A 12,134-nucleotide genomic window follows, 5' to 3' on the forward strand; every position below is an offset into this window, starting at 1 on the left:
GCAGCCCGCGCGGCCCCCGCCCTCGGACCCGCCCCCAGGGGTCGCCCGGCTCCATGCCCTGCAGCGGCGGCGGAGCAGCGCGCGGCCGCGGGCGGCTCTGAGGAGCCCGGAGGGAACCGGCCAGGAGGGGACCATGTACCGGGACCCGGAGGCGGCCAGCCCAGGTAAGCGCGGCCCGGCGCGGACTGGGGCGCCCCGCGCCGGCGGACAGGACGGCGACAGCACCGGGTGCCGTCTTGGAGCCCTAGCCTGGGGCTGCTGTCGGCCCGAAGCTTCACGGACTACCCCCAGGGTCGTCGTAGCCCCGGGGCGCGGGTTCGAGAGGCAGCGGCTCGGACCCCGTCCCTTGCAGTCCGGACACTGCCGGGCTTGATGTCCGGGGCCGGCTTCGCAGTGTCCCCACAAGGACCTGCCCCCCCCAACCCCCAGCAGCCCAAGGACAACGTGTGTGGCGGAGCGAGGAGCCGCTGCCCCCGCAGGAGCCGGGCAGTGCCTTCAGAGGCACCCCTGGCTCCCAGCCCCAGTCCCCGGGGGGTACCAGCCTGGCGGACCCCAGGGCAAGGATCTCAACAGCTTTGGGCCAGGGTTGTGGACACCGGAGAACGGAGTGGCATCGGTGGTGCCAACTATGAATTGAGAGGATGCCAGGGGGCAGGTGGGAATGTGGTGCAGCGGCAGGACAGAGAGGCTTTGGGGGGTGGGGAACTGCAGGAGCGGTGAAGGGGAGACAGAGCCACCTGAAGGGAACAAGCAGAGGGTGATGAGAATGGGGGTGTCAGGGGAATGTTCTCCTAGGCTTGGGGAGGGGGGAAGCAAAGAACCCCAAACTCGCTCCAGTCCTGTCGAGGGGAAGGGGGGAGGGGCCGCACTCCTCTGCATTTCTCCTTCCACCGGGGAGTGGCCTGGGAGCCCACTGTCTGCTTGGCATCCTCTGAGCCAAAGCCTAGGAATCTTTCCTCCCTCCTCGGAAATTGCTCTGCCATTTCCTCCCTGGCTCCTGATGTCTCCTCACCCCGTGCCCACCTGTAGGCAGGTCCCCTGCAGCTCCTGCCCAGGCTCAGTCCCAGATTCTATCTGGGGTGTTGGACCCCCAACCCAGCACCCCTAGCCTGCCAGTTCTGGCATCAAGGTCTCTGTTTCTGGGCTTATCTCTAATGTTAAATGCACATCCCAGCCCAGGAGCTGCTCCCTGATAAAGAGCCTCTAGGTCCCCTGCTGTCAGCCTCCTAGGGGCTGGAGAGATGCTGGGGCTGGAGGGACAGCTCTAAGACCCTCTGTAGCCCTGAATCTCTAGAGTGCAGTCCGGTGAGCCCTGGCTTTGCTGGTTCTTGCACCCACATTTGCTGTTTCCCCTCTAGGAGCAGCTTCAGCCTGTCCCTGCCTCCTGAAATCGGCTCCCACCCCCTTTAATCCATTCCAGCCCAGTCAATTGAGTATGACCTCCTGGGCACCAGGCAGTACCCTCACTCAGCAGTTGGGTATTAGAATGAAAGAGACTCAGTCTCTTTCTCTGAAACCTTGCACCCTTCTGTGCATGTCCTTTAGGCGATGACAGAAGTGGCATTGCCTTTGGAGAGCCCTCTCCTCATCTGTCTGGGCCCAGATCATCTACCCTGGCATCTTCCCCCAAGAGGCTGCCAGCTTCTAGCACATGGAGCAAGGACAGGAGCATTCTCTTGCTTGATCTGCCATCTCAGAAGCCAGTAGCTTAGACCAGCTTTGGAGAATGAGGATTGGAGAGGGGAATACAGTAAAGACATTCCCTTCTTCCTGCCCAGCCAGGTTGGCAGCCTTTCCCCATCTTGGTAGGCCACTGGCCTGGGACCATGCTCTTGTCCCTCTCTTTTCCTCTTCTTCCCTCCTGTTCCTGGGCACCATGACATCACCACTCTTCCAAGCACCCCTGCCCTCTCCATGGAGGCCAATTTGACATACTTGGGCTCTTCTGAGCAAAAGCATCTGGAATTCCATGCTACCCCTGGCGTGTTGGCAGCCCTGGGACCTTTTTCTGGCTACCACCTTTAATGTGCCTCCCTGCCTGGGGTTGGGACCTGTCTTACCCACTTCAGCTGTAGCTGTAGGGCCCAGCAGTGCCTGTGGCAGGGCCCTCTCACCCCAGGAAAGGAGCTGACCTGTGGCTTCCCTCTGGCGTGGGCACTGGGCTAGGTGGGGTCAGAAACTGGAGAGAGCTGTCTGCTTTTGAGCCTAGTCTTTAGGGGATCTCCAAAAGATTGGAGGTCTCAGTCTGGCCTCAGTGTCCCCTAGAATGCCTGCTCACCTTGTATAATCCCTAGAGCTCCATGACAGCTTTTCCTCCCTCTGCTCCAGCTAGCCCAAGGCCCTCAAGGCTTCACTTCCCCAGCCAGGACTCTGTCTCCCATTTCTGCCCCCACAACTCCCCTTGGCTGGCACCAGGTGGGAGTGAGATATGCAAATCAGTTCCTGTGTAACTCAGGCCTGTCCTTCCTCTCCCCTCTGGTCCCCTAGGGGCCAGTGCCTTTTACATACACCCTGATCCCCTCATCTCTCTCCCAGGAACACCTGCGGCTCAATTTTTTTAAAAAAGAAATCTCGTCCTCCTGTCCTCCCCTGCTCTGTCATGCCCCACTGGTTCTAGAGAGTCCCTGTGGTACTCCTTCCCTCATCCCACTCACTCAGCAGGTCCCCAAAGGCCCAGCCTACTGACAAGTGCACTTCCCTTGCCACTTGGGTCCCTAGCCCCCAGACACTTTACTCTCTGATCTATTATGGATGAAGAGAGGGACTGTGGGGGGGAAACCGGGAGCCTAGTGAAGACTAGGCACCAGCCCTGTCTCGTGCACACCCATGAGCTCTTGCTCCAGACTCTGCCCAGCCCCCCACAGGCACACCTGCAGCCTCCTTTCTGCCTGATCTCTTTCTGTAGACTTGAGGCACCTCCCTGCCCTCAGCCTTCATCCTCTGCTCATCCTGAAGTCCCTCTGTCCCTCTGACTGCCTGTCCCCAAGCCAGGCAGGGCCTCAGCAGGCCTGCAGGGGTCAGCGTTGCAGTGGGCAGGCAGGACAGCAGCAGGGAGGGAGGGAAGGAAGGAGAGGTGACCTTGCAGTGAGCTAGTGAGCAAGGCCAGAGGGAACTGCTGGGAGAGAGGTCAGGTCCTGAGGACTGCCTGCCCTGCTCCCCTGCCCTCAGTAAGCTTGTCCCTGGAGATTGCAGCCTCCTTTTCTCCCACCTGTTAGTGAGCTCTGTCCCCCGTAGACACTCTGTCAGGCAGGTCATTCCTTGGGGCTTTAGGGGACAGACTCACCCATACTGCATGGGATAGGGGACCTTGGCACAGTGAGTATCCTGTCTCAAAGCAGAAGGATCCATGAGATTATCCAGGCCAACCCTGTACTCACTAGGCATAAGTTAGGGGAGAGGCTGGAGTCGGGGCAGGAGTAAGGGGATATGGCTGAAAAGGCAGATCAAGGGTAACCCTACCAGAATAAGGGACCAGGGCTGGAGTGTGGAAAGCTTCAAAGAGTCCTAGCTATGTCTGAGCATTTCACTGACAACCTCTCTCCCTATCTACCTCCCCTGAACTTGTCCTATTGGTGCAGGCACAGGCCTCCCTGGGCTGGGTTCAGAGTCAAATAATCTCCCCACTGGCCAAGGCTTTCTAAAACCAGGGCAGGATGGTTTCCATGGGGCATGGGCCAGAGTAGCCAGCACCCCCAAGCTGTAGTGTTACTGTGGAGACAGGCCTCTCTTTGGCCCTGGTTCACAGTGTTCTGTGGCCTTAGGGCGACAGCTTGACTAACAGTCTGGGTATTCAGGGATTGGAGAATGGTGGGAGGGAGATAGCCCCAAAGCCCCTCCTCGTGGGGTGGTGGGGGAGGGGCTAGAGCAAGCTGGCTTGTGGTGAGAACCTATAGGGACAGCAGGTGACAAGTAAGGGGACAGCTGCAAGGTAGGGTAACAGGTAAGTATCAGGTGAGCAAAGACAGGGCCTGGGCAGCTAGGTCCTGCCCTAGGCCGACTCCAGGTTCAGGCCGAAGGGGCACTGAAGGCAAAATAGATCGTCCATGGGGCTGTCCCCTTCTCACACCCACCTTCTGTTGCTGGGTTGCTGGATATTTTGTGAGAATGGCAGGGAAGGAGTATAGGGTACCCCTCCTTTCCCACCACTCCTGAGTTTCCTCCCCACCCACTCTCTGTTCACTCGGGAACTGAATCCTTACTGAATCTGAGGGACCGTTTTTAATAACTGCTTCCCCCAGGGAAGCAAGGCTGAGAACATCAGGGAGAGGATGGTGAGGGGGTCACGTTGGGGTAGGAGGCCCAGTCCTGAGCAGAGCACTCAGCTGGAGGAGTTGGCTCGCTGGCTCCAGAGGCACTGAAGCATCCCAGGTGGGCACGGGCAGCCCTTCATGGAGCTGGCCTCCTGCCCCATGGAGAGTGCCCAGCAGGTGGCCCATGTGCCCAGTGAGGTCAGCTTGTTTTGTCAGGGCAGTCACTGGTCTGGCTATGTGCTGGAGCCAGCCTGTGCCAAGCCCAGTCCAGGTGCCTGCCCTCCTTGCCAGGGCACCCCAGCCAGTGGTGCCAGGAAAATTGTGCCAGTTCCACAGACATAGAGGTCCCTGACCTTCCAGGCAGCAGGGCAGCCCTGCTGGGCCCTATCCAACTTGTGTCTGGAGGGCAGGGCTTTGGTCTCACCCAGAAGAATTCCCCAAGGGTTGAAACAGAGTTGGCAGACAACATAGAACCTGTGGAAGGAGCTGGATATTGCCCAGAGCCTGTGCCTGGAATTCCAGACCTGGTTGGTTGGAAGGTGGGCTGGCACATTGGGCCTAACCTGGTGGGCTCTGGAACTTCCACAGACTGGGGCCCCTTGGGAGAGGTATGTGGCCTGTGGAGCTGGGCTAGGAGCTGACTTGTATCTTGAGTCAGACCCCCTGCAAATTAGTATGTTCAGGGAATTGATACATTCACATGATTGTGTGTGCCATGGGAGGGAGGGCGGGGTGGGGGAGCACTGTGTCTGTGTATACCTACGTGCATGTGCGGGCGGCAGCTGGACGGCTGTAATAGCTGTGCTCGTATGAGTGCTGTGCCCGCTGTAAACAGCAACTAATGAGTGTATTTGTAGCGAGGTGCGTCGAGGTGCGTGGGGAGCTATGACGGAAAGCTTTGGGGGAGGGCCCCTCCTCCAGCCCTATACCTAACCAAGCCCTTCAGGGACCCTGCCTGCCCCCTGCCACACCCTCCCACCTGCCAGCTTGGCCACAGAGGCCTCAGTCTGCTGGGAGCAGTGTGTCCCCTGGCTGTATGGTGTGCATGGGTGTGGATGTGGGGGATTTGTGGCTTTCATGTGCACAGATTTGAGTGTTTCCACAACTCTGTGGGTCTGTTCATGTGCATGTGTGTGTGTATGTGTGTCTGAATCTGTGTATCTGTGACTCTGTCTGGTTCTGTGCATGTGAGTATGCACCCTTCCCCCGACCCTGGTGGCAGAACCAAAGGTTCTGAGAGGGTAGGCATGTACTGTTGGCCCTGCCCCTTCGGTGCCTTTCCTGGAGCATAGGAGGTTGGGGCTTCTGGAGCTTCCTGAGGGAGAAAAGGAGGTGACAGTTCTGCTCACGAGGTGAGACAGGAGGAAGAGGCCTGAGCTTTAGCCCCCATGGACTCCCATATGTGCTCTCCAAGACTGTGGAAAACTTGGGGCCTAGAGAGCTCTCTGGCTCTAGAGCTCCCAGGAGCCCCAGAAGTAAGAAAGGAGGTGTGCTGACCAATTGCTCCTAGCTGGTTGGTGGAGTGTGCACCCTGCCCCCAGCCAGGGCAGGATGGTGTGGGAGGTGGGAGGCTGAAGGGGCACCGTAAGGCCCTGCAGGAGGGGAGTGAGGAGAGAGCGTGTGGCTAATGTGTCCAATTAAATTACTTCAAACCCTGCCGTGGCAGCTGCTCCCGGCGGGGCCCTGGGTACAAATTGGATCCGTCTCATTACCACAGGGTGGTGTCAGCAGGGCCAGAGAGTGGCGGCCAACACATTGCAGGCCCTCTCCTGTTCTGCCTGACCTGGGCCGGGTACAGCCCCCTTGAACATTTGCTCAGTCCATTGCCCTTCAGGTTCCCCCAGTCTAGCAGGTCCAGACACTCGGGCTTTCTGCACACCTCCTTGCCATCCCAGCCAAAGGTCCCCTCAAAAACCTCACTTTCTTTCTCCAGGAATGGGGTTTCATACTTTGCAGGGGTCAAGCTTAAGGAATCACCTCTTAGGTCACCCAACATACCCTGTACCCTCCCCTGCTAATAAGAACACCGTTTATTTGTGGAGTGTTCCACACATGTTAAGCACTTTACATGTGTACAGCCAAGATGGCTTGCTTAAGCTAGGATGCTGGGGTCAAACAGCTGTCCCTTTGAGTCCTTACAGAAATGTTGGCTGCTGTGTCCCTGAGTAGATCACTCCACCACTCTAGAGCTGGTTTCCTCTTCTGTTAAGTGCATATGATGATCGTTCCTATCTCCTACATGGTTGCAGGATGAGGTGAGATAAGGCAGGAAAAGTATTTAGCAGAACTTGGCCCTTAGTAAACACTCATTATCCTGTACTAAGTGTTTGATGTGTGGGATGAGGGTTCTGGAAGCTCTGAGGAGGACATATCTGTTACCACCTTGTTGGAGAAGTTGAGGAGGACTTCATGGAGGCAGTGTCAGAATAGCACAGACATGTTGCCCACTCACTCTGTGCCAGGTACTGTACTAAGCACATAACGTGTGTTAGCTCCTCGCTCCTCAGAACCACCCTGGGAGGTAGGAACTAGCAGTTAGAAGTCGGTTTGTAATTCCAGCCACAATGCTGGACCCAAGAGCATGAGCTTCAGGTGCAGGGCCTTAGGTCTTAAAGGAAGAATAAGAGCTTACCATGGGAGCAGGCAGAGGAGGGTCATTCAGTGAGGTGGGAACAGCATGTGCAATGGCCCGAATGTTTGAGGGGTCCTGGCCAGTTGAGGCAGCAATGAGTGCTTGGCTGTGGCTGGAAGGGAGAGCTTTGGGGCATGGTAGTGATAGGTAAGGCTTGAGAAGGTGGTTGGGACATATTATAAAGGATTTAGTATTCTAAAATAGGAGAATTATGTATTTTTTAAAAATTAAGGCAGTGGAGAGCCTTGGATGACTTTTGAGTAGGTCTCTGTAAATAAACAACATTTAACAACATGGTGGTGTGGAACATGGGAAACCTGGAGGCAGCCAGGTAGTTGGAGCTAGAATCTCAGCTGTTTGCTTACCTATCTCTACCTCTGCCCAGCCCCTCCTTGGTCTCTCAGATGCACAAAGCTGAGTCCAAAGTACTCGCACTGGGAGATCTATAATGTCCAGCTGGCTGGGGCCCTGCCCTTGGGAAGCTCACTTTGGGTATTGGGCAGTCAAGGGTGTAGCCCCATGTGAATAGGCTGTTTGGGTGCCTAGGGCATCAGAGACAGCCTTCCAGGAAGAGACAGAGATTCGAGGTGGGTAGGCCTAGGGCCTGCAGAGATCTAAGCCTCCTGAGATCGATTCTACACCTACCCTGGACCCAGCATCAGGGCCAGCTTTAGCCAAGCACTCATTGCCACCTCTGCCTGCTCCCATGGTGAGCTCTTATTCTTCCTTTAAGACCTAAGGCCCTGCACCCAAATACTGGGTTTAGGAGGACACAGCTCACATTCCAGCTGCCAAGCTTGAGCTCCAAAGCCCCATCAGAGGCCATCTGTTTCCATGGTAAGTAGGCAGGTCACCCCCTCTCCATGCCAGTGACCCCTAGCACAGGAACCCATTCACAGCAGTGTTCCCACCTCCTCCCTTGGGGGTCATCCCGGGGCAAACGCCCACACCCTGGAATGCTGGCAGCACACATGCATGTTGACATTTTGGTGTGTGTACACGCATGTGCTTATGTGTGTATACTCTGAGGCAGGAAGCAGAGAAGGGCGCATGGTGTAAGTTGTCTACCCACCTTAGCTGCATTTTTTTCTCCTTGGTGAGGAGGGGAGGTCAGGTGGACAGCAGAGAGCCTGATGGTACAATGAACTGTGGGCTCCTGCCTCAGGGATCACGGTGGGAAAGCCAGCTCAGAGAAGGCATGAAGAGTCAAAAGGTCAGTGAAAGCAGCAAGGGAGAAGCTCCTGGTGTGTCTTGGGGTGGGGGTAGAGACCCATAGACTACCTTGTTCTCTACATGCCTCATTTCATTTAATCTTCACAGCACAGTCCTTCAAGGAAGGTGTCTTTATCACGGTTTCCAGATGAGGAAACTGATCCCCAGAGAGGTGGAGTGTCTGGCCTGGGTCACTCTGCCTGGCAGGGATAAAATTTCAAGTCAGCTTCAATCCAAAACCTTTGTCTTAAGCGCTGGGCTACACTGCCCGGTACCTCCCTTATCCTACTAGGATCCAAGCCAGCCTGTCTCTCGGCCTGTCTCTCAGAAAGGAGCACTAGGAGTTGGTATTGGCTGCAGAGCTGGACTCAAAGGATGTCCCCAGAGCTTCTTTTAGTACTTGGGGTGTCCCATAAAGTCGTTGTTCTCAGATCCCTGGAGTAGAGGGGAGTCTCCCAGCCTGTCTCCCTTCTCTCCCTACTGACAAGGTGGAGGGATCCTCTCACTCAAGGGGAGGCTCTGAGAAGGGGAGGAGCCCCTCGCTCCCTACTTGGCACCTGCCAGCCCTGGAGGAGCCTGATGAATCGTCTGTGTGCCCCCCCCCCCAAAACCTCATTCCTCCTTCTCCAGCCCCCGCCTGGTTGGGGAGGTGCGAAGGGAGCGATTTCACAGCCTGTCAGCTGAGGCCTAAAAATACCCAGAACTCTGAGATGCTTGGGCAGGGGGAGGAGAGAGCAGGGACCAGGGATAGGGTGTTTGGGGGTGTGATGGTAACTTGGCCAGAGGAACCCTGGTGGCACCATCGTCCTGCTCAGGAGTATGGGAAGACCCTCTGTTCCCATAGTCCCTATCTGGCCCCATATCTGTCAATGGCAAAGGGGGGCCAGCATCTCTAGGATTTGAGAGCTCAGCTTGGCACTTAGACCTTAGGGAGGGCTTGGTCCCAGTTAGGAACCATGGACCCCAGGCCCCCTAGAACCTCTAGCTGATGCCTCTTTCTCCCTCTCCACCCCCAGGTTGGCTGGCATCTTTGGACCGTGGGAGCTAGGCTGTGCCTGAGCCTGCTTCCTTCCTGGAGAAGGTGCCTGCTTCTGCTAGGGGAGAGGCGTGAGGAAGGCAGTGTGGATGGGGTGCCGGCAGGTGCGGGATGTGACGTGCCAGCCACCCAGGCGCTAGAGGGAAGCAGAGGAAGAAGGGGTGTGGTGACCCACGTCACTGCCATGTGGCTGTGTGCTGCAGCATGGCTCACAGCCCCCACCAGTCAACCAGCGCCCAGAGAGTGGGACATGTGCATATGTGTGTGCATGGACTTGCTGAGTTGGCTTGTTCTTGGTGCTGGAATGCTTGTGGTGGACATGTGTGACCCTCCCTGGCTATTCCAGGTGGAAACTAGGCAAGAGTGCAGAGTGGGTGTGGGAGCATGAGCAAGCACATGGCACTTTGTGCAGATGCGTGATGTGTGTGCCTCCTATGTGGAAATGTGAAACGTGATGGTACATGTGTCTGTGCAGAGTACACCTCTCTGGGGCACCAACCAGAGGCCAAGAGGGTCCTCAGGGAAATAATACAGAGTGGCAGCCAGAGCATGGGGGCTCTGGATCAAAAGTAAAAGGGTTCAGATTCCAGACATGCCATGTGCTGATTTGCTTGGTGGCCTTGGGCAACTGACTTTACCTTTCAGTGCTTCATGTCCCACCTATAAAATGGGGATAAGAATAGCACTGATGGCGGCACCTATAGCTCAGTGAGTAGGGTGCCAGCCAGGTATACTGAGGCTGGTGGGTTTGAGCCCAGCCGAGCCAGCTAAGCAACAATGACAACTACAACCAAAAAATAGCCGGGCATTGTGGCAGGCACCTGTAGTCCCAGCTACTTGGGAGTCTGAGACAAGAGAATTGCTTAAGCCCGTGGTTCTCAACCTGTGGGTTGTGACCCACAGGACTGTATTAAAGGGTTGCAGCATTAGGAAGGTTGAGAACCACTCGCTTAAGCCCACGAGGTTGAGTGAGCTGTGATGCCATGGCACTCTACTGAGGGCAACATAGTGAGACTCTGTCTCAAAAAACTAAATTAAATTAAATTAAAAAAAGAATAGTGCTGATACGGAGTTATTGGGAGAATGTGAATGTGCCTGTCACAGAGTTAGTGTGATGCATGTAGTAGCTCTTATTTTATCACCCTTTGATAGTATGAGTAGGAGCACCAAGGCTCAGAGAGGGCAATTGATCTGTCCAGAGTCACACAGTAAGTTAGTGGTCAGAACCAGGACTGGAATCTAGATTCTAGCACCTTAAGACAGGGCTTATTCATGTCTACTACCTCATGGTATACCACCATTTGGGCCAGAAGAAGCCTCCACAATATGGAACTGTAGTCCCATTGGCATCTAGGGCCTGATTCTACCAGGCCTGGGCTGGGATTTGGGGCAGTCCTCAGCTTATACCATGTCCAAGAGGTTCTCAGAGAAGTGGCCTCAAAATGTCCAGCTGCCTGAGTTAGAACTGTGCCATAGGCTAGCTCTGTGGACTTGGCCAATCGCTCACACCCCCTCCCCAGTCTTTTCTATAATGGAATAACAGTGATGTATATTTTATGGGGTGGTCCTGGGGATCAAATGAGGTCCTGAATGTAATGTCTTAAGAGGCTGGCACACTGTACCTGGTAAGTGTTCAATCATGTGAGCTGTGATTATAACCCTTGCAGAACCCTCCCACCCAGTGCTCCATAAATGGTGTCTTCCTTTGCTTCCTTTCTAGCCTTGTCCACCCTTGTTCCTTTCCACTTGCCACCCCACACTCCATAGGGCTGTGATTACAGACTGACTTGCTGGCAGCCAAGACCTGTCTTTGTCTCCTGTTGTTGTTGCCCTTTGCCTAGAAGGAAACAGGACCACTGGGACTTAGCCCTTGAGCCCTCTGCATCTGACCCCATCACTTACTTGCTGTATGACGTTGAAGAAGCAGTTTCCTCTCTGGCCCTTGATCCTCTCTCTGAAAAGTGGAAAGGCTGGGCCCCAGAAGCTCCTGTTCATGTTGCTCAGCCCGCTGGAGCGGGCGGCAGGTTGGCAGGCAGGGAAGTGGGCTGGCTGCCCCGGGTGAGTGGAGCATCTGGGGCCTGAGCCGGCTCGTGTCCTGACATCTTGCCCGCCCGCACCTGTGGCTGCGTAGGAGGGCGTGCAGGCCTGGCTGGCTGGGCACTGACATTGGGGGAGGCTCAAGGACAATGACGTAGAGAGAGCCCTTCTTGGGGCCCTGGGAGCCGCCACTCCAAGTCATCCTCCCCACCTCTTCTCCCCTTCTCCCTGGGGTTTTCCTTTAGCGATTCCTCCTTCCTCCCTGTCCTTCCTCTCTCCTTCCCCTTCCTGGAGTCTCCAAGTATCTCTCTTTGCATCCTCCCATTCTGTAATCTTGACTGTTTTCTGGGATACCTTTTCCCTCTCCCTCTGTAGAAGAGAGATTCCTACCCTTCCTCTGCCTTTCTGGTTCCTGAGATTTCTCCTTTCTTGCTTTGATGCATCCCATTTTTCCAGATCTTCTTGGCTCCATCTGCTGCTCCAGAGCCTAGGTATCTCTCTTACTCTTCATGGACATTTCTAGGCTCCCTCCAGCTTCCTGTCCTTTGGCTCTCTCCCATTTTGGAGTCCCTTCCTCCCCAGAATCCCTGCCTCTTTTTCTTTTAGTTCGTTGGAGCTCTTTGGTCCTCTACCAGCCCCCCTTCCCTGATGGGACCCTGACCAAGGCAGTTTCTGTGGCTAATACTGCTACCCAGTACCTCTACAACCCCCCACCTCTGTGAGTTGAGAAAGGGGTCAGCTCAGGGCCCAGGGACTGGCAGCATTGCCTCCTAATTAGCAAGAGGTAATTGCCTGGAAAAAAATTTCATTTAGAATGAGACTTCGAGACTCTAAGTTAAAGCTGAGCCAGCTGATGGCCCCCAGGGATCAGGAGTAGGAGGTGGGAAGAAGCCCAGGTCAAGGCCTCAGGAAGCCCCTGAGGAGATGAAGTCCCTTGGCTTATACCCATGACCCCAACCTTGGAGAA

The 12,134-nt window shown here is 55.6% G+C and overlaps 1 protein-coding gene across 2 annotated transcripts in view; it reads left to right on the forward strand.

Moving 5' to 3' along the window:
- The first annotated feature begins 79 nt into the window (after positions 1-79).
- The window catches only part of SYT7 (synaptotagmin 7), a 59,823-nt gene continuing 47,768 nt past the window's right edge, over positions 80-12,134 (forward strand). For both annotated transcript variants that reach the window (XM_023518524.1, XM_023518525.1), the window contains exon 1: positions 80-164. In XM_023518524.1, the coding sequence (XP_023374292.1) occupies positions 134-164 (31 nt within the window). In that variant the 5' untranslated portion in view covers positions 80-133. The remainder of the gene's footprint in view (positions 165-12,134) is intronic.

Source organism: Otolemur garnettii, unplaced genomic scaffold (genome assembly GCF_000181295.1).
Source record: "Otolemur garnettii isolate 467f Iridium unplaced genomic scaffold, OtoGar3 scaffold00140, whole genome shotgun sequence".
NCBI classification, from domain to species: domain Eukaryota; kingdom Metazoa; phylum Chordata; class Mammalia; order Primates; family Galagidae; genus Otolemur; species Otolemur garnettii.